Here is a 22,953-nt window from a genome sequence, read left to right as displayed (position 1 = left end):
TCAAACCTCGCGTCAGACATGTCCCGCACCGAGAAATGGACTGCGGACCCTCAGGCCAAAAATACTCAAAATCAAACACAAACGCCATCAAACAGATGCAGATCCGGCAGGAAGCTGGCCTTATCCTTTTGAAAACCAACTTTCCCCTAATCCCCCAACCTTGTTCCGCACCATCTTCCTTCGAAGGTATCCGCGTCCAAGTCCTGGCTGCGGACGCGTTCTGTTTTGATTGACGTCGTGGACCACCACTCACTAACAACCGGAATCACCTAAACGTTTGTTTACATTTTTAACTTAGACGTACACGGTTTCACGAGAACGACAAAATGAAAGACATTATACAGTCGAATTAAAAATTAAAACTTTTAAATCAATTAGCAATGAGATTTTCAAAATCTGTAGCAGTAAAAGATTTCATTCTAAAAACAAGAAAAAAACTTTTAATGTAGCAAATGTTAACCACTTTATAATTCAAAAGTAAGTTACTTTTGTCATTACCATAATATTTTTTTGTGTGCAGGCGGACCCGGTGGCATTTTTCGAGACGTGTTGCCTGATCACGCCTTCTATCGGATGGGGAAGTAAAACGTTGGTCCATTTGCGTAAAAGAATTTTTGTGTGACTCACCACACATAACATTCGGATGCCTAGAAATGAGCAGAAACTTGCAAAAGAGGGGTCTTTAAAGTGGATTGCTTTGCTTTGCTAGGATAAAAAATGGCAGGGTCAAGAGGGGCAATTGGGTCCTAAAATGAAGCTTAGATTGCTGATATTATTGTTTACAGCGATAAATCTTATTTTTCTGAGTACAATGACCCTTTGTACGACCACAAAGAGTTTAAAATGGATTTTTAAATCAATTTTGAAAAATTAACCTCGCGGTCCTTCTTGACAGAAAAGCTCCTACTTAACAGCTCGTTCCAAGGGGACCATAGTTGATCCATCGAAAAAATGTTGTCTGGTCAAAAAAAAAAATTGCATTAAAATGAAAAAAGTGATCAGAAATGGTTTTTAATCGTGTTTTTTACCGTTGTACATAAAAATTGACATAGGGCTTTAGTACCCAATTTCCCGAAATTTTGTTGGAAGGTGTTTTGCAACTTTCTCATCAATATACATTGACAGGCTCTTAATAGCATTTATGCCAATATTTGAACACAACTGAAACGTTTTAAATCCATATTTTCAGTAACAAGTTTTCCTTGAAATTACTACAAAAGTCTCGATGCTTCCCCTGGAGTTCAGCCTGCGCAGACATTTTGTTGGTCTGTGTTAAATATCTAAAGTTTTAAAGAAATTTTAGGATAATCGAAACGTTTGATAATCGACGGTTTGGAATAGTCAATATTTTATGCAATCTTGTTGCAGAGATACCTACCACTCGAAATGTCGTTATACACAATTTTGTCCATCAGTTCCATTCATTCATCCACTGTATTCCAATTGGATTTTCTTTACAGTATCAAAACAGGAGAAATACTCATACTTACGTTATTTACCGTAAAAGTTACGGTTCTTCTAGTGTACAACCACAAACTTTAACACACTGAAGCGTCCCATTGATGTGTATTGGTAAGTACGTTCATTCATTCATTGGATTGATTCTCACGCCATTCGCACACACACTCATTCACAGCTTCGTTCATCGCTTGCTTCGTCTTTGAGGGTTGTTCCTGGCTCTCATTGTATTGTGAGCTGTTGGTCAAAACAAAAGCATACTTGGACGGATTGCGAGTGCAAAAGTGAAGAAATCGCCAGAAAAGTTGGTAAAATTTCCAAAATTTGGTGAAAAACTGGTGCAAACAAGTGCCAACGATGGATTGCGACGAATTGACAGTGGTTGAGGAGCAGAACCAACCGGTAAGTGGTCCTTAAACGGGTCCCCATTTGGGCTACCCATGCCCAACATATGACCACGCAAGCCAAAACAAAGATGGCGACGGCCGTACGGAAAAGCGTGTGTGAGCTGTTTGTTTTTGTTTTGATCGCACGAAACTCGTCGCGGCAGTTCCTAGTTTCCTTTTTCCTATCATTTTTCATGCATTTATCTGCTTATTTCTAGTGATAATGATTAAAATATCAATTTGATTGTGTTTGAATTGAATGAAATTCATTCCGGAAGTTGCGAAATCAGCAGGCCGAGCGGGGTTGTTGTTGTTTTCCTGCGCTAGAGGGCTTTGTTTTGTTCGTTTGTGTACTTTTCGTCGCCATTCTTGAGAATAATAATAATAAAATGATGACGCAGTTGCGAGATTGGGTTGGTATTGGTGGCACATGCGCGTTGAGGAATTCATTGATGACGTCGTTGTTTTTTATTCCTTTTTTATTTTGATTCGGTTGTTCCGTGCGGAGTTGAAAACAAAATTGAATTTAATGTAGTTTATTCAATGAAAAAATAAAAATAAAAATGCTTATTTTATTGAAAAAAAAAAACATGTGATCGAATTAAACTCGTTTATTGTAGTATTTCAAATCAACAGAGAGTTTTTTTTTATTTGGAATAATTTATGAATTTGGAAAAATAACGATTTGAAAAAAACGTAAAACTTTCTTCGAAAATATATAATCATTGATATTTTGTTTTGTTTTTCATTGATTATTTTTTGACGGTAACAAGACTGCAATAATGTAAAAAGCATTTTGTGATACGCTTTGTTAAAAAATGTGAAAATCAGGCTTAATTTTTGTTTTGTTTTTTTTTTTACCTTTTGAATTAATTGTGTATTAAGTCTTATGTGTGGAAAAGCTTCACAAAACAGAAACTAAAATTAAAATTGAAAATATAATTAAAAATAACATTTTCTGAATATCCAGAAGGTCTTTCTTAAACTGTGTATAAAACCATAAAACAATAACCAATTGAATATAAAAAATAACACAATATTGCATGTTTCAGTTTGTTTTTAGAAATAGAAAAATCGAAGAAAAACTATACATTTTAATTTTCATTTTACTATGAGCTAACATTCGAATAATTTTTCTAGGAACTCGTTGTAAAACTCGATTTTTTAGCACTCGTCGTACTGAACCAACTCGGCAAACTACAGGCTACTACTGTTTTTCGCGTTCTGCCTGTTTTTTGGTTTTTTAAAGTGAATTTTGTAATGTTCCTTTAGCATTTTTTTTAAATTCTTTGCCATAGAGATTTTCAGCTAGAGCCCCCAGCGTAACATTTTAGCTCTCCATATAGGCTGGAGAAACCACCAGGCCGGGAGAAACGGAATGTTACTCTGGGGGTTCCAATCAAGATGTCAAATCAGGGTTTCAAAAAGGGAATGATGGAATCATCTAATCGATCAACAACAATTTAAAATATGTTTGACAAATATTATGTGCTTGTAAATGTGATTGAATTAAATTTAATTATTGCTTATTCTCGAGAAAAAAAACATTTGGTATGTTTTCCGACTGACAAGAGCTAATGGGCGCTGGACAATCGCCGTGCAAAATAGACAGTATTAAACTGATGTTTGATAGAAATATGTTATCTTGACAGATACCCCTTTTTATTGAGTTTAAAATGCTTTTTAGAAGCTGTAATCGACAAGAGGTGCTGTTATGCCAAAACAAAGTGCTCCATGGAATTACATGGTAAGCTTAGCTTTAATTTTCTAATAAATTTGAAACTTTGTTTTAAAAATTATTCAAATATATTTTTTCTAAACATTATGCTCTCTTAAAAGTTTTGAAGGTTAAAGAGATTCGGAAACGTAAAAATTTTACAACGATTTCCACACTTCCAAAATCTGCAAAGCAAAGTTCTACGCCGAACCTGCTCGCAGCACCATCCTTAACTGCGTCGTAGTTGCTGTTCCTGTTGAAAAACTTCTCACACTCCCGGTCGATCTCCCAGCCCCAAACGACGCGGGATAGCAACAAGCATGCCATCTCATGAATGTTGGATTTGGATACCGCGCGTGTAATGCTTAGTAATGCTCAACTTGCCAGGAGGTCCCCCTCCCGAATCTGTGGCGTTCTTTTCGTCGGCGTGGGCCATTTGGGGCTCTGTTATTGCGCCTTGGTTGAAATAAATGCCGTTGCCGTCGTCGTCGTCGTCGTCGGTTGTAGACACTACGACGCAAATGTTGAACAGTGGTGGCAGATTTGAAGTTTTTTTTTAGTATTGTTTGGATTTTTATAATGTATGTTTATTGAACAAATTCTAAGTGTTCAAAAGTTTAACAAAATTTGCAGCAGTAATTTTTACTGTCACTAGAATTTTATTAAAAAAATAATATTAAAAAAAATCAAGTTTTACATAAATGAAATCGAATAATATTGTAGAAGAAGTCCTAATGATGATCATAAATTTCAATTGATTTAGAACCATTTTCGCAACATTTTGACAAAATACTGAAGGAGTTTCAAGTTACCCCACACATATCAAAAGTTTATGTTCAAACATTTGTTTTGGACAGCTAAAGTTAGTTGTATGCATTCCAAACTCAAAATATTAAAAAAATAACAAACAAAACGTGGTTAAAACATTTGCATGAACAAAGTGTTGTAAAATGCACTAAAACCGTTAAACTGCGCCTGATCGCATAAATGTCCCGTACGAATTTTCATCGCTTTTGAGTTATTGATGCAGTTTGATTCAAAATCGGTTCAGAAAAGTCTATAACATCCAGTACTTTGCTCTAGAAATCAGGAGGAAATCCAGTTTTTCGAAGAAAACTCAACACGTAGCCTTATGTATGGGACAAACTTCAAATGCGTTTTTCTCAGCTTGTAGTTTTGCATATGAGACATTTATGTGAACATGGGCAGTAAAGATATTTTGCATTTATAAGTTAAAACAAAAAAAATGTTCGAGAACACAATTTTTTCGCGAAGAAAAAACTTTTCGCGGTACAGTACAGTGGAATTTCAAGAAAATTAAAAATATTTTTAACGGGTCCAAATATGCCAAACACGCAGAAACATGCAAATTAAGTTTTTTTTTCAGACCTCTATTTCCAAAAATAAAAATTTTATTTTTCAGAAAAAAATATTTGGCTTCCTCTTGATTTTTCGGGCCAAAAGTCTTTAGTTTGACACTTTGGCTCGACTCGGAGGACAGATCTGAAGTTTTTTTTAAAAGGTCCTATAAACAAAATTTTCGATTTTTGCTTTTCGGGTGCTTTTAGAACCGCCTTGAGTCAGGGGTTGTAACCGTTGGTCACAGTTCTTGAACGAACCTTCACTTTTCAATATAATTCCCCATCATACAACACTACACCCTACAATAGCAGCGGAGGGATTTGCGTACCGCTGCCAATAAGACTGGAAAATGGTGGATTTTCCCTCTGGAAAAGATTAGGAGGGAGAAGTCTACTTTGCCAGCCGATTCGAAGGATCGGGCTCTTTGATTATACAGACGTCCGTGCGATCAGTCGAGGTCGACAAGTGACAGTGCCGTCATTTGTGCTGTTCACACCTAGGCCTTCCGGAAGTGGAAGTGCTTGGCGGAAGTCACCAGTCCGCTCGACTCGACGACGTACGGGTTTCGGTCGGTCCAGGCCTATAAGCGCGGAGGAGCCGTTGCCTGCACCTAACAGTAATAGGACCATCAGCATCTCTGGCGCGGGGCGCCATAACCACCAAGGAGATTTCCCCTCTCGGTGGGACCAGATCGGCCAGGTGCCGGGTCCGCCGAATACGCCACTGAGGGAAGACGTCTGACGTAAGTAGGACCAGCAACGCCCGCTTGGCCTACCTCTGCGTAACCCAGCCCAGCAGCTCAAGAGTTCCGGTTCAGCAGCACCAGCCATCAACCGTCATTTGGCTGCAACGTTTCCCCCCCCCCCCCACCTGGGAGTTCCGGCGGCACAGTCGAGGGCGCTCCTGTGACCGGCCATCGTAGAGGAGAACGCCGAAGGCGTTCAGTCGGAGGACCAGCTGCAGCAGTACGGTACGTTGTCCCAAAGTGCTTTACACGCCCACACCCACACACAAATACACGTCTTCAATAAATTATACGTTTTATTTTGAAAAGTGTGGTTCTTTGATTTTTAACACCCTATCCGTATCTACCTGAATCCGCTTAGTAGTTCGTGCCGACCCTGAGTGATGAGTAGTCAGTAGCTTTGGTCTACGACTACCTTTGAGTTGATGGTCTTTTGTCCTGGAAAGGACTGAGCTAGCCGTCCTTGATAACTGACCAAAGTCATAAGTTTCAATTGGCTTCCTAGCGGAAAGTTCAGCGAAAAGCGATTCAGGTTTACCGGCGGGTTAAAAATCTAAGGATTTTTCCTTCGGGAGGTGGCAGGGATCCGTAATTTCAGTACGGCTTTCTCCATCTGCACACTATCCCTCCCTTGTGGAAAAGTTGCGTTAGTGCCCCCAAAAGGGCTTAAAACGATTGAGAGTTATTGCCCCTACGCAATACTTTCCATAACCGTTGAAAGCAACGAAAAATTCGTGGTTTTGGGCAATTTGTGTTTGTCGCGAGCCGATTGAAATGAACATGAAACATAAAACATAAAGATCGTGAACCCTCACATATACCTGAACACAATAACAAGACAACACAATGCACAATTGCCCATCCCCGGATTGACGATGAGAGATAATTAAAAATTGACGACTATTACGCTGCGCGCTGGTCGAACAAAATCACACACAATGACGAGAAAAAAACAATACACGATCATGACGAATTTGACGAACAAAGTGGAATGGCAAGAAGTGGAGTACGACGCGGATTGCTCGGACGTCGAAGGACTGTCCGCGATGCCTTGTCCCGTCGCTCCCGGCCACCAGAACTACCCGATTAACTCGGCGATTGATGACGTTAGTTTCAGTCTGGAATTATTCCAGCAACTTCGCCAGGACGGAAGTTTGCTACCGGTGGACGTTGTCCAGATCAACCGGGTAATGCAGACGTTCCGGCGGGAGTTGAACTCGGTGCTAGAGGCCGTGTCCTCTCGGCACACTCCGGCTGAAACTGCCGCAGACCCAGTCGCAGAACGGCAACACACCGAAAAGTTGGTGGTTCCGAGTGCTGCGACTGCGGAACCTGACCAGTCCAGTTTGGATTCCGGCTACAAATCCCGAGGGAGGAAAACCCGTCCCAAGGCGGTGACCTTTTGTGTTCGCTCGTCCTCTAGGAGGATCGGCGGCACGAGAATTCGGAAACGTACTGAAGACGATTCTCGGAGGTTGTTGGATTCGGACTACGAAAGTTCTCCGAAGAGTCAACCCAAACCCCATAATTCGTCGGAAGTCAAACATAAATCGAAACATAAAAAGGAAGAGGAAAAAGAACCCACAGAAATTACGAAATTTGAACCTACGAAACCCAACAAGGAACTGAGAAAGGAATTTAAGAAAATTAGGAAATTATTCAGGAAAATGATTAACGGAAAGGTGTCGGATGAGTCTGACCCGAATCTTGTGGAAACCCAGAAGTTGATTTCGGACTTGCTGGAGAAAGATCCGGATTTCCCGCTGATGGAAATCGTGGAGGAAAATTTGAAAAAGTTTATTTAAGTTTTCCCAGGTAACATTCGCCACATTCTAATTCTAGGTGGTGTCGTCGACTGATGGTTGATTGGCCACAGGTGTTGGTGAGGGATGATCTTTTTACCCTCGGAACATCCTGCTGGTCCAACCTGATGACCCGGCGCACATCCGCGGAAGAAGTTTGTTGGCAATGAGAACCTGCAAAAATGTAAGAAAATGAAATAAATGAATTAAAACCGTACTATGAATGTTATGTGTTGTGAAAATTTATTTATTTTTATGTTGTGAAATTGTGAAAGTGTTGCTCGAAGACTGATGGATTAAGTTCCCAGTCGTAAAGAGAGCATAAGTAGTTGGTGTCGCTTATGTTTGAAAGCATACCTTCTATGTTGGCAGTCCATAGCTGCGCTGGCGGTTCGGTGGACGACGAAGGAGTCATCTGTAATGTCCTTCGTCCGAGCGCCGAGTCCGTAGAGCGGCAGTGAGGGGGCTGACCGACGGCTAAAGTGCCAAACCTGAAAAGGAAAAGTGGTTACGATCTTCTAAATCACCACTAATTTACGATCCGCTGTGATCGTTTTAAAATCGATTTTTAATGTGTACACTAGCTTACCTGTTTCCTCTTGCTTCGCCAAGATGGAGAACACGGTCAATCCCGGGATTTCAGGGGATTTTTCTGCAGTCCAGTCTTCCGCGCGAAGACTGCGAATTGGCAGCAAAACATCACCCGCCACAGCCTTGAATGAGCTGAAAAATTGAATGAAATTGAACGAAGATGTTCTTCGTCAAGATTAGTTCACCAATACCATGGTACTTACCGTAAATTTTGTCCAAAACCGCATAAACACGCCGAAACACTCGCGCGGATATCGAGAAATTAAAAGTGAGAGTGTGTGCGTGCAACATGGAGTTAAACTTTTCAAAGTGCCATGGTAATCTTCACAGCTACTTCACAGAAATTTTAACTCCATGTTGCACACACTCTCACTTTTAATTTCTCGATAATAAAACATGCCGATCGAACTGATAATCAAGCCTTTGTAAACATGCTTTGACAGTTCGGTTGCATGACATGTCGGTGACGTTTTAGCTTCTGTCAACTGCAGAGACAGTTTGCTGCAGGGGTCAACTTTTTGTTGAATCACCCCTCACGGATCGAAAGTGATCTAAAAATGTAAATATTGTAGAATTTGTTATGTTGGCCAACATTAGAATAGAGTTGTCTACCCCAGATTTCGGGATGATTTTAAAGTTTTGTTTTAATTTATTATAAATGTTTTTTCGTTAATTTATTATTTTAATTTGTCGCATGCAGTAATGTTTTGATTGTTTATAATGTATTTTGGGATGTTTTGTGGAGGTTCATGATCTCGCGCGTCTTAATGATAGTGTACCTGAGAATTGTAGGTTTATTTGTCCACACCCACGAATTTAGTAGAAGCCTACGGCGGTTATGGAAAGCATTAATGTAAAAAAATGCGAAACCTCGTCGTGCTTTCACATTTTTTTCACCGGGGTGGTGGATAGTGTAACCGTTGGTCACAGTTCTTGAACGAACCTTCACTTTTCAATATAATTCCCCATCATACAACACTACACCCTACAATAGCAGCGGAGGGATTTGCGTACCGCTGCCAATAAGACTGGAAAATGGTGGATTTTCCCTCTGGAAAAGATTAGGAGGGAGAAGTCTACTTTGCCAGCCGATTCGAAGGATCGGGCTCTTTGATTATACAGACGTCCGTGCGATCAGTCGAGGTCGACAAGTGACAGTGCCGTCATTTGTGCTGTTCACACCTAGGCCTTCCGGAAGTGGAAGTGCTTGGCGGAAGTCACCAGTCCGCTCGACTCGACGACGTACGGGTTTCGGTCGGTCCAGGCCTATAAGCGCGGAGGAGCCGTTGCCTGCACCTAACAGTAATAGGACCATCAGCATCTCTGGCGCGGGGCGCCATAACCACCAAGGAGATTTCCTCTCGGTGGGACCAGATCGGCCAGGTGCCGGGTCCGCCGAATACGCCACTGAGGGAAGACGTCTGACGTAAGTAGGACCAGCAACGCCCGCTTGGCCTACCTCTGCGTAACCCAGCCCAGCAGCTCAAGAGTTCCGGTTCAGCAGCACCAGCCATCAACCGTCATTTGGCTGCAACGTTCCCCCCCCCCCACCTGGGAGTTCCGGCGGCACAGTCGAGGGCGCTCCTGTGACCGGCCATCGTAGAGGAGAACGCCGAAGGCGTTCAGTCGGAGGACCAGCTGCAGCAGTACGGTACGTTGTCCCAAAGTGCTTTACACGCCCACACCCACACACAAATACACGTCTTCAATAAATTATACGTTTTATTTTGAAAAGTGTGGTTCTTTGATTTTTAACACCCTATCCGTATCTACCTGAATCCGCTTAGTAGTTCGTGCCGACCCTGAGTGATGAGTAGTCAGTAGCTTTGGTCTACGACTACCTTTGAGTTGATGGTCTTTTGTCCTGGAAAGGACTGAGCTAGCCGTCCTTGATAACTGACCAAAGTCATAAGTTTCAGGGTAGTCAAAAACACCCAAAAAGCTAAAATTGAAAATTTTGTTTATAGGACCTCTTTAAAAGTTAACTCCAGAGATTCAGATTCAATAGACAAAATTACATGGAAAAACATATGCTTGGACAATTTTTGAATTTCCTTAGGGTGGTCCTATACACTTTTCTCTTAAATATCAGACATTTTCGAACTAAGATATCTCAAGTTCAAAGAAATACTTCCCTGGGATTTTTTACCATTTGTTGTACTATATCTCTCCCCTTTCGAACGCAATCGATTAAAATTTGGCCTGCGCTTTTTCAAGATATTTGAGCTTAATATTGCATCTTTTTATCTTAAAATTACATGCCTTTTCTCTAAAACCGAACCCTAAATTGCTCAGATCAAAAAACTGATTTTTGTAGGTTTGCTCAGATGCTTTTTCTATTTTTGGTCATAGAAGGTTTAAATTGTGAGATGTGGTGTCGTCGATAAGGTTTCTTGGATTGTCAACAACTTTCTAGAAGAGAAAAAAAATCCCTTTTTCATTTGCAGTAACTTCTATGAAGAGAGCACACAAGTCAATATTCGAAATCGTGAATTGTATTCACGTTTTCTATAAATGCACCATACTCATGAATAATTTCACGATTACGGGAATTGATATTTTTTCTGTGCAATTTAAAATTTTAGCAATAACCAAAGAATATAGACCAGACTCAATTATCTAAAGTCCTCGGAAAAATTTCACTTCCGATAATCGAACCCAAGTAACATTTTTAAACCAACTAGCCACCACCAAGTTTTATTGAGGTTTTATTGTAGCATCTTGATTGCTTAATAGTTTTATTTGGGTATTCACCGCAACTGTTGGCATTCACCGAAAACATTAATTAGCAAGAGCTAATTAATAGGTTCTAACAGGGTTTTATGTCTCGGACATAAAACCGGATGGAAATAAAAGCCGACTGGCTTTCAATGAGGTTTTATGAAAGTTTTAATAGAGGCTTGAAAACCAGATGGCAATGCCATGCCAAACGGTTTTTCGCATGCTTTGTTAAAACCTAGGGTGTTGTAGCTGTCAAGTGCCATTAGGCATGTAAAAAGCTCACTTAAAACCATAAGCTCCTACAAGAGCATTTATCGCGGTTTAATAGTGCAGTGCATAAATATGGCGCTAAACGCGTGCTCTGATTGAATATGATTAACTGCCATCTTGATTGAAAAAATAGAAAACTGAAAAAAATTATTTAAATTTGATGAAAACACACATTTATGCTGAACTTCTGGAATGATTAATATAGCGTTATATATTTAAAAATAATTTGAACATTTTTTTCAAAGAATTGCAATAAATTATTTTTTAACATTAAACACTATGATAACAAAATTTTTTTTTTTTTTTTTTTTTTAATTTTATTCAAATTTCTTTTCCATGTACATTCATTCAGTTAAAATATTATTGAGTGTCCAATCACAAACGATGACTTTTCACCTCAATTTTAAATACTAGCAACTTTCATTTATTCATGAAATATTGTAGCTTTCGCTATTCAGTGATTTCAAATGTAGGAGGTCCTACATGTACAAAAGGGAAAAGGGATACCTTAAAACTAACTTATAAACTATATAAAGAGCGGATCAATGCAGCTGAAGACTGCAATGATTTTTGTCGAAATGCATCAATTATCTTATTGGACATAACATCCAAAGTGTCAACTTCGGCTAATTGATGAAGTTCACTGGTGCTGAACCAGGGAGGAAGTTTCAGAATCATTTTCAGAATTTTGTTCTGAATCCTCTGAAGTTTTTCTTCCTGGTTAAGCAACAGCTTGTCCAGATCGGCACAGCATAAAGCATGGCAGGTCTGAAAATTTGTTTATAAATTAACAGTTTATTCTTGAGACAAAGTCTAGAATTCCTGTTTATAAGTGGATACAAACATTTAATATATTTGTTACATTTAACCTGGATACTTTCAATGTGATCCTTGTAAGTAAGGTTTTTGTCAAAACCAAGTCCAAGATATTTCACTTGATCCTCCCACTTTAAATTTACCTCATTCATCTTTATAATGTGATGACTTTTTGGTTTAAGAAAATCAGCCCTTGGTTTGTGAGGGAAAATAATAAGTTGAGTTTTGCAGCATTTGGAGTAATTTTCCATTCTTTCAAATAAGAATTGAAAATATCCAAGCTTTTGTAATCTTCTTGTGATGACACGAAGGCTTCTGCCTTTGGCGGAGATGCTTGTGTCATCAGCAAAAAGTGATTTCTGACATCCTGGGGGCAAATCAGGCAAGTCAGAAGTAAAAATATTGTATAAAATTGGACCCAAAATGCTTCCTTGAGGGACGCCAGCACGTACAGGTAGTTGATCAGATTTGCTATTCTGATAACATACCTGCAGAGTACGATCCGTCAAATAATTTTGAATAATTTTCACGATATAAATCGGAAAATTAAACCTTTTCAATTTCGCAATCAAACCTTTATGCCAAACACTGTCAAATGCTTTTTCTATGTCTAGAAGAGCAGCGCCAGTAGAATAGCCCTCAGATTTGTTGCTTCGAATTAAATTTGAAACTCTCAACAACTGATGAGTAGTTGAATGCCCAAGGCGAAATCCAAACTGCTCATCAGCGAAAATTGAATTTTCATTAATGTGCGTCATCATTCTATTAAGAATTATTCTTTCGAATAATTTACTAATAGATGAAAGCAAACTAATGGGCCGATAGCTTGAGGCTTCAGCAGGATTTTTATCCGGTTTCAAAATCGGAATTACTTTGGCATTTTTCCAACTACTGGGAAAATATGCCAAATCAAAACATTTGTTGAAAATTTTGACCAAGCAACTTAAAGTTGCTTCTGGTAATTTTTAATTAAAATGTAAAAATGCCATCCTCACCAGGGGCTTTCATATTTTTAAATTTTTGATAATAGATTTTATTTCATTCAGATCCGTATTAAAAACTTCATCTGATGAAAATTCTTGTTCAACAATATTCTGAAATTCTATTGAAATTTGATTTTCAATAGGACTCAAAACATTCAAGTTGAAATTATGAGCACTCTCAAACTGCTGAGCAAGTTTTGAGCTTTTTCCCCATTAGTTAATAGAATATTATCACCATCTTTTAAAGAAGGGATGGGTTTTGAGGTTTCTTAAGAACCTTTGAAAGTTTCCAAAAAGGTTTGGAATAAGGTTTAATTTGTTCGACATCTCTTGCGAACTTTTCATTTCGCAGGAGAGTGAATCTGTGGTCAATAACCTTTTGCAAATCTTTTTGAATTCGCTTCAGTGCAGGATCACGAGAACGTTGATACTGTCTTCGGCGAACATTTTTCAGACGAATCAGAAGCTGAAGATCGTCATCAATAATGGGAGAATCAAATTTGACTTGGACTTTAGGAATAGCAATATTCCTAGCATCCAAAATTGCATTAGTTAAAGATTCCAAGGCTGAATCAATATCAGCTTTGGTTTCTAAAACAAAATCATGATTTAAATTATTCTCAATATGATGCTGATACCTGTCCCAATTAGCTTTGTGGTAATTAAACACAGAACTATTGGGTCTGGTAACTGCTTCATGAGAAAGTGAAAAAGTTACTGGAAGATGATCAGAATCAAAATCAGCATGAGTCACTAAAGGACCACAATACTGACTTTGATTTGTCAACACCAAATCAATTGTTGATGGATTTCTAACAGAAGAAAAGCAAGTTGGCCCATTCGGGTATAAAACCGAATAAAGACCAGAAGTGCAATCTCTGAACAGAATTTTACCATTGGAATTTACTTTTGAATTATTCCAAGATTGGTGTTTGGCATTAAAATCACCGATGATCAAAAATCGAGATCTATGCCGAGTAAGTTTATTCAAATCCCCTTTGAAATAATTTTTATTTTCCCCAGTGCATTGGAATGGCAAATATGCAGCTGCAATCATAATTTTCCCAAAAGAAGTTTCAAGTTCAATGCCCAAACTTTCAATAACTTTTAACTTAAAGTCACGTAACGTGCTATAAGTCATACTACGGTGGATAACTATTGCAACTCCACCGCCATTTCGATTCATTCGGTTATTAGTTATAACTTTATAATCTGGATCACTTTTCAAATAAGTGCCAGTTTTCAAAAATGTTTCGGTTATAACAGCAACATGCACGTTATGAACTCGTAAAAAGTTGAAAAATTCATTTTCTTTCGCTTTTAAAGAGCGAGCATTAAAATTCATAATATTGATGGAATTACTTAGATCCATGATTAAACTTCAGGGTAAGAACAACATCATTCGCAAATTTTAATCCAATCTGGATTGCTTCCATCATGGATGTAGCATTACTCATTGTTTGAATCAAACCAAACAGTGAGTTTTGCAAAAAGTCATTTTTCAAACGTAACATCGCCGAGATCAGAAGATCCCAAAGCGTTGCCAGCAGAAAAATTTTCAAATGAGATTTGAGGTACCTGCCCAATTTCAGAAAGATTGGTAGAGGATTTAAAATTCGTGGATGAACCCGAACCCGAAACGACGTTAGCATAAGAAATGCCATTGTTGTTACCTAACTTTTCCACGGTAGGGGTATTTCTAGAATTGTTCGAGTGAGACAGCACGAACGTTTGATTTAAAGATGCAGGTACAACCTGACTTTGAGAAAATTTCGGTTTGGATTTCGGCTGATGCTTAGCACGAGAATCCAAAACCTTTTTCTGATGGGGCAATCCCAGAAATTTGATTTGTGATTTCCACCACAATTTGCACATTTAAATTGGGTGACTTCTTTCACGGGACAATTGTCCTTGTCGTGAGAAGAATCCCCGCAAACCATGCATTTTGGAACCATGGCGCAATGATCAGTACCGTGACCGAATGCCTGGCAACGCCGGCACTGGGTCAGATTCTGGCCATTACCGCCATGTTTCTTAAATGCTCCCACTTTACCCGTACATGGAACAAAAACTGAACTTTGTCCAAAAGTTTCAAATTGTTGATTTCATTTCTGTTGAAATGAATCAGATAAAATTGTGAAGTCAAACCAAAGCGAGAAATATTCCCGTTTGATTTTTTCTTCATCGGTATTACTTGGGATGGGGCAAAGCCAAGCAACACCTTAAGTTCGTTTTTGATCTCATCCACCGACAAGTCGTTGGAGAGACCTTTCAAGACCGCCTTGAATGGCCGAGCATTCTTGGTCTCATACGTGTAGAAATTGTGTTTGTGGTTTTTCAAATAACCAACAAAAGTTTGGTGATCTTGTAAAGATTCCGTCAACAAGCGACATTCTCCTCTTCGACCAAGCTGGAACGAAACCTTCAAATTGCAAGTTTCCTTGCAATTCTTCAGTTGCGTTCGAAAGCTGGCCAAATCGGAGACGGAAGTCACAACAATTGGCGGAGCCTTTACTCGTTTCTCGACGGCAGAAGGCTCAGTACGAGGAGAAGGTTCCTTGTCTTCAGTTTCGGATAAAACACCGAAACTGTTTGTCAATGGAATTGGAGGATTGACCTCACATTCAGAATCAGAATCAGACCTCAGAAGAGGCTGTTTTCTTTTCTGTTTCCGTTAGCCGGTTTAGCGTTCAAACGCTTCACCGACGTAACGACCAAATCTTCAGAAGATTTGCGTTTACCTTTGTTTTGACGCATTTTGCAAGCAAAGTTCTCTTAAAAGATGGCTTCGTTTGTAAAATACAACAAAATTTCAGGCGGGGTTAGTCTTGAAAAGACTGTTTAGAATTTTGGAAAATAACTCAGGTAGTCTTTAAAAAGACTGTGAATTTTGTTTTGAAATAACTCTGAGCTTAGGTAGTAAAAAATACCGCAGCTCTAGTGTCCGTTCACCACGAAGGTTCGCAAGACACTGAGATAACAAAATAAATATTGATTTTTGATGAAGCGAGTTGAATTTTTTGGCTCTATCTCCGCTACATTTATCAATAAAATTTCAAACGCAGCTGAATTTGAGCCATCAATTGCGAGAAATAAGCTTTCAAATTATTTGAATTGCCTCTAATATCTATTATTTATCATCGCCATTTTTGACAACCATCTCCATAATTTCATTTGCCAAGGCGAAGACTTATTTTCGCCAAAATAAAACCTATTTGGCATAAGACGTTTGAAGACGTATGAAATGTCATTTTTCCATAACTCCTGACTAGGTTTTAACAAAGGTTTTATCAAGGCTTTGAGGATGTTGTTAGGATTCAGTTGTAAAGCCTTGAAATCCTATGTAGATTTTAACAATAGGCCGTTACAACCTTTTGCGGAGGTCCTTTTAGGTTTTAAGTGGAGTTTATCAAGGTTCTGGGGAGTTTGTTACGACTAAGGGGGTTTAATGTTGGTTTTGGCTGATAGGTTTTATAGCGGTTGTGACAGCTTTGATAAAGCCTAAAATGTTACTTGGGAATCTATTGTTTTTCGTTGTCTTGTTTTGGGTCGTTGAGCTCAAATGTGATCCCAAAAGTATTCCAAAGTGCTTTGGGAATTTTAAACTCAAGAAGGCAAAAAATGCATTTGTTATTGAAACAGGCAGTCAACTGCTCAAATTTGACTAATAAAAGTTGATGTTACAAGTGAGAGAATAAAATCCATGAGAAAAATGTCCATGATTCGATTATCCGAAGTTTCTATGAATCGGATAATCGAACTTTTTATCATCGAACATTGGATAATCGATGATCATGTTTGAACTGTATTATGCCTTCAAAACAAATTCAAAAAAGTGTTTGGGCTCAGGTTAAAAAGTCAATTAACATTTGAAAATTATTGAATTTCTGGTAGCAATGTAAAGTGTGCAAACAATCCAACGCGATAAAAATTGGCACCACTTCTCGTTCTTAATGAAATGATTGAGAGAGCGTATGTGAATCGCCAGAGCGTAATTCCGCGAGAGAGAAGAAGAGAGCAGTGCCTCACCGGCTGCCTGGCGGTGGACCGCGCGCTGGTGTATGCTTTCCGTCCCAAGTGACTATTGCAGGGGGGTCGAACATCGAAATCAGTTGCGTTCCGAGTCTTTCCAATGTAACATCACGCGGAGTACGCCGTATCGTATCGCCGTCGTCGTCTGGAATCCGCCGCCTGTCGACTCCAAAGCCTGTCCCGATCTGATCGACGGCCCGACGTTTTACCAAGTTGCCACCGCCAGAGGTCACGGGCTTCGGTTCTAGGGGCTGACATCCATTGGAGTACTCAGAGACAACTCGCAGAACTTCACGGGGACCAGCTCGAAACTAGAACTCTAAAACACGCGCCCGAGGTCATCTACGCAGCGGAACCCATCAGGTCAGTCATGACTCAAACCGTTAATCTCCAAGTGTCCACCGGCGCCCCAAAGTGACCACTGGCCAAGTTACCAAGCAGATCGTCCCCCGGTCAGCACTAAACTCAAAAAACTCGCCAAATTGCGCCTTCTCCGTCGTCGAGCGTTCCACCCCAACCACCCCTCCCTTCTCAGCTCCTCACCTTAACCGTTTCGAGCGGCGGTTTTATTACGTCGCAAAAAATCTGCAAGTGACGACGATGTAGGGCGTTGCGTTGTTGGTTCGGTCGGTCGTACGGTCGTTTGCTCTCTCTAGCATAACGCCGCCGGTTGACGACACGGGCGTCGCGACGCAGCTTTATGCGTCGCCGGTTGCAGTTGCAAGTTCTGGACGGTGCATTTGGTTGCACTTTGCTGCACAGTAGAAATTTAACTGAGGATAGAATAAGTTTTAAGAAAAGTTATTCAAATTGATTCTCCTAAGTAAAAGTTACCTTCATTACAAAAATAAATAAATAATTGAAATGTTACATTTTACGCATCACAACTTTTGTTTGCTGTGTGTAGTGTTGATTGATGGACAAACTGGTATGGAAGTTAAAGATAAAACGATTTTGCCTTGAAATGTTAAGTGTGTTTAAAGTTGTGAAGCCTCGGCAAGGAAAATGCGTTCGCGGAGGCGATAGTTGAGTTTGTAACACACATCACAGTCTTATCCGTAAAATAATAATTACATTGAATTACTTAAAAGCGTATTGAAACTCATGCCCAATAATTACATTTTGGCTCGTATGCTGGCTTTAATACGAGATAGTAGTTTATGCACCAAATCGACAAACAAAGTTTTTTTTAGCACGAGTCATTTTGCAACGAGTTCCATACAACTTTTTTGGGTGGAAATGAAAATCAAATGTCCAAGTCACCGTTTAAATCAATTTCAGTCCATTTCAGTGCTGAAATGTAGAACTTTTCATCACGTGTTTTAAATAGTGTTTCCATTTGATTCTGCTGTTTTTGGTAGAGAAAAGTAGGCTGTTCCGTCGTGCGAGTATGACAGGAAAAGTGAGTAGTTTCACAACGGAATTGCAAAAACTAATAAATATTTCTTCAAAAAACTCATGTCATTTCATAGGGCAAGAGGTAGGCTACCATGTCCTTTTACACTCAAACCCCGATGGTTTGACACCTACCCCTTTTACACGGAGTTCACACACACTACCAAACGTTTGTTTCGATAGTGTGCGTGAGCGCCGCGTAAAAAGTGACAGTTCGTCACTTTTTAGTTTGACTTTGACCAACCAACGGGGTACAAACTAAAAAAGTGTCAAACGAAAATGTGACCACTTAACCACCGGGGGTTGAGTGTTTTAAATTTGACCAAATTTAAAAATATTCCCGGAATCTAGGGCTGCATCATTGTTTCCCTCTCTTTCCAGTACATGGGTAGCAATCAGTCACTTTGATTATCTCATTAAACTATTCAAAATCTATGGAAGTCTTTAAAAAGCATGGATTGAAAGTGGTTTTTGGTACATTTATTAAGTTTTAACTTTATTTTGCCAACGATTCTTATAAAAATTTCATAAAATTTAAATACTTCTTAGTTAAACTTTTGTTAGTTGAAGTTTCAATTTGACGAAATTGATCTTGAAATTGATTTTATTTTTTTTTTCAATATTACTTTACACATTCAAAAAAAAATCAACTGTTCCTTTATCAGGAGTGACAATGGGTCTTGGGGTTAGATTGGGTCATTACTCAAAAATCACCCCTGATGACGTTTCTAAAAGTTATGTTGTCCAAAGAATCCGACAATGCCGCCCCTTTTCCAATTCAAACTAATTTACGTTGAGAAAAAAGAGAGTATTAAATGTTATCATAATTATAGTAAATTAACTATTGAAACTATCAAAATTTGTTGAAAACAACATGATGCCTTCTTTACACACTCCTCGTTTGATTACATCGTCGCCGTCGTGCTAACTTGTCGTACGTGCATTTTGGGCCAATTTGAGTAAAGAACGCAATTTTGTGCAGCTCACAATGACTCACCTTTTGACCTTCGCAGATCCCCAAAATTCGATTTCAATCCTGAGGTATTCAACGAAATCCGAAAAAAAACTCCGTGCATTTTTGTCACACTTTACATATGAAAGTAGTTTCAATCTTGTCGTGCTATCTTGTCACTCCCTGAAAATTGATGTAAATGCGACAACTGGCCAAAGGGATTTCAGGTCAGAACGCGTTTGACGCATGTACAGGTTAGACTACCGTAAACATTTGTAAATTATAACTCGGGACTCCAGCAACCAACTTCAACCAAACTTCGGGGCAACGCACATAGTGGTCAGCCAAACAAAACGTGTTTGTTATTGTTTACATTGCGTGCTTTCGTTTTTGTTTATTTAAGGTCGTTTTTCTCGGAACGTCGAAATGGCGGGTGCGACAAAATAGCACGACGAAGTTGACATTACAGTATCGCGAAAGGTTTTTTTTCGCGAAAAATTCGTTGTTTTGGTCAGTTTTTCTTTTTCTTTAGTGTTTGGTATATTCATTCGTCCTCTAATATTTATTTTTTGTCTGTTTGTGTTTTTCACATTTCGGTGCCAACATTTCAAAAAGCATCATGTACAAACCATGCGTTTTGAGTAAAACGCATTTGAATGTTGAGCATCATTTTTCAATTCCCATTTTAATATAATAGCAAAAGAAAAAAACGTTGCTTTTATTGATACTTGATCATCCATATCCAACAAAACATTATTTCCGTCATTATATTTAAGAAAAACAAACATAACTGCTGTCATTGGAGGGAAAGTTTTGTTATGATTCCCTTTTCGTGGGCAAATGTTCATGGCGTCTTTTCATGATGCTTTTTTTTTCGTCACGAGGTACATTGTAGTCTTTTATTTAACAGGTTGACAGGGCTTTATAAACAGGCACTGCAGATGCCATAGATTTTGTTTATGTTACTTTGTTTAAAATCATTATTAAACAGACGTTACTGATGTAACTTTAGCTCATTTTTAGTGAAGATGTAGCATATGAGGATTATTTTCAGTATATGCAATAACCCAGAAAGTGTCAAAATGTACATGATGCCTTTTGAAATGTTGCCGTCGATTTGTACTGTTAGTTTTTATTTATTTTTGGATTTAAGCTTTGAAAACCAAACAAAAATTAGCTTTGCAAAGAATTAAGCATGGTTAAAATTATTTTTTAACTTTTTTTAAATGAGCAATTCCAGCCCAAAACAGGATTTTTTCAGGTACTTTTGTACTCGACCCTCTCCGATTTCAATGAAACTTTGTGGACATGTTATCCAGGCTCAAATAAGTTTTTTTTGTACAGCCAGTTGCACTCGAGAATGACATTTGAGAAGGGCGTTAGTTATTTAAAAAAAATGTTTTATCGCTATTTAAATACCGTAAACTGGGGTCAATCGGGACACATGGGGCGAATTGGGACAGCAGTTTTAACCATGTTGGAGCACAATATTTTGATTTTCCTGGTTGGTTTCGGTTAGAACAGACTCTGACCAACAAAATGTGTACATCCATTTCCAAATTTAAAAGCTTTAAGTGCTTTAAAAACTGCTGTCTATTCAGACTGAAGTCCCGATTCGCCCCAGATTACGGTATTGCTGTTACTCGAAGCCTTTGTTCATCGTATCAAAAAGTGGCCAAAGACCAAATTGGAAATTGGACGGGCTTTCTAAAAATAATATACTGAAAGAAAATGTGTAAAGAACAATATGTATATCCCAAGGGTGCAATCTTTCAAAATAGGTTAAAAAAGATAAGAATTAATCAACTAAATTAAACTTTATAAATATTTCAAAAACATAATTGTGAATATTTTTCAGTTGCAAGTAGGTGGTTTGACTGTTTATTTCATCATGAGCAGAAAAAACTGCTTATTTACAAATCCGTAATTTCCAATTTCCATTGTTTTGCTTGAAATAATAATTTTTATAGGTCTTTATTGTTTTTATTAAAATGATGGAAAATGTTTTTTTTTCTCTCTCTTTTATCAAAATACCTGCTTTCTGGGTCAACTTCAAAACCATGTGCGCATACGGAACGAAGCGCACCATTACTTTACACTAACTTAACATTGTATGGTACATTTCCCGCTGCAGCTCATAATTAATAAGCGTTGTATTCACCTTCCGGCAACTGTCTCGAAGCGGTGGGAGTAAAGTCGGAAAAACAAACGAGCCCCCTCTCTCTAATCACTATTGTTTCGTGTTTTTCTTTCTTTTAGGAGCGCAAGGAAAGCGGCAAGCGGGGACGTAAACCAGGCCGCAAAGCTTCAACGGAGAAGATCGATATGAAGGCAAAGCTGGGTAAGTAACTGGGTGGTGTAGTGGAGTTTAAGTCGTGTTAATAATTTAAACATTTCACGTGCAATTTTAGAACGCAGCCGACAGAGCGCGCGCGAGTGCCGGGCACGCAAGAAGCTACGCTACCAGTATCTGGAGGAGCTGGTCAGCGATCGGGAGAAGGCCGTGTTCGAGCTGCGCCGCGAGCTGGAGAAGCTCCACTTCTGGGCGCTGGAGATCGATGCCGGACGTTTCCCGGAGGGTCTGCAGGAACTGCTCGAGGAGCTGGGCGCCATGAAGCAGGAGTAGATTCGGTTTGGAATTGGATTTTTTGTTTTGTTTTTTGTATTAGTCCGCCCTAAGTTTGCTCGGTTGGTGTACTTTATAAGTATCTGGGTTGAGTAGGATTGGGAAACTTGCAAGTTTGACCTTCTCCTCTATTTAATTCGACTTTTGACGATTGGTTCTAGTTTGATTCGTTGATCTGATCGTTAGTGACGTTACAGATGTATGATTGGCTATTAGTTGGTTTTAGTTAAACGTTATACTTTAATGTAGTTTTAGTTCGCTTAGGTTTCTACCAAAATGTTGACAAGAAAAAAATAAACAAAAACATTGAAAAACTAAAAATACAAAAAAAATTAAAGTTACCTCAAGTATCGGTAATATTAAGTACAACCAAAACAAAAGGTACAATAGAAGATAAAAATAATCATAAAACAATAAAGCAAACCTTGATGTACATAAACAAACAAGTCCCCACAACGAGACAGTGATTTGAAAAAAAAAAACAATGCATTATATTAGCCTTGCCATCCGTAATTGCTGCACTTAAAACTGGTTTCCTGAAGTTGATCCAATCGTAGAGAGAAAGGAACAAAACAATAGCTCCGCTTGAACGGTAGTGCACTCTCACGCGCACACTCACCTGAAGAAAAGCAAACAAAAGGAACAAGACACGATTTCCGCATTGCTAACTGCAACAGAATTAACAAGGTGACAAACAAAATTAATACAGCAACTATTTTTGTAATGCCGATTTATAAAAGTACCAATTAAATTATTACATGGAATGGAAAAGTTGTGTTTCTGTTTTTACTTGCGATGACTTCAAAACTGTACGGGTATATGACCTTACGTTAGACCTAGTAAACAATGATGCCACTCATTCTGGTCTGTTCATTTTTTTGATCGAAATCTTCAAATCATTTAGAGGCTTGGTGGTGGAAGTGTTAAATTAAAATTTATTTGGGGCAGAAAATGCCTCCCTTTTATTTTCACTCAATTTTAAAATTTCGTTGAGATTGGAATGCTACAATCTTGATAGAAAAAAACCACTACAAGATGCCCAAAAATTTACTGAAACAAGGTTTCGCGGAAATAATCAATTTTCTTTGCATCAAAAG

At 38.8% G+C, this 22,953-nt stretch overlaps 1 protein-coding gene across 1 annotated transcript; it reads left to right on the top strand.

Moving 5' to 3' along the window:
* The first annotated feature begins 1,672 nt into the window (after positions 1–1,672).
* Positions 1,673–22,627, top strand: LOC6044591 (REPTOR-binding partner). The gene is made up of 3 exons (XM_001862047.2): positions 1,673–1,860; positions 21,490–21,571; positions 21,642–22,627. The coding sequence occupies exons 1-3, from the start codon at positions 1,816–1,818 to the stop codon at positions 21,854–21,856; spliced, it is 342 nt and encodes a 113-aa protein (XP_001862082.1). The 5' UTR covers positions 1,673–1,815; the 3' UTR covers positions 21,857–22,627.
* Positions 22,628–22,953: the final 326 nt, after the last annotated feature.

Source organism: Culex quinquefasciatus, chromosome 2 (assembly GCF_015732765.1).
Source record: "Culex quinquefasciatus strain JHB chromosome 2, VPISU_Cqui_1.0_pri_paternal, whole genome shotgun sequence".
Taxonomy (NCBI): Eukaryota; Metazoa; Arthropoda; class Insecta; order Diptera; family Culicidae; genus Culex; species Culex quinquefasciatus.
Note: the sequence above shows the minus strand (reverse complement) of the source record. Positions and strands in the feature narration are given on the sequence as shown.

Excerpts from the sequence above, each read along its gene's own strand:
- LOC6044591 (XM_001862047.2), top strand. The coding sequence starts at position 1,816 with ATGGATTGCGACGAATTGACAGTGGTTGAGGAGCAGAACCAACCG. Across the intron at positions 1,861-21,489 it reads TTGAGGAGCAGAACCAACCG|GAGCGCAAGGAAAGCGGCAA; the intron begins GTAAGTGGTCCT and ends TCTTTCTTTTAG. Across the intron at positions 21,572-21,641 it reads CGATATGAAGGCAAAGCTGG|AACGCAGCCGACAGAGCGCG; the intron begins GTAAGTAACTGG and ends GTGCAATTTTAG.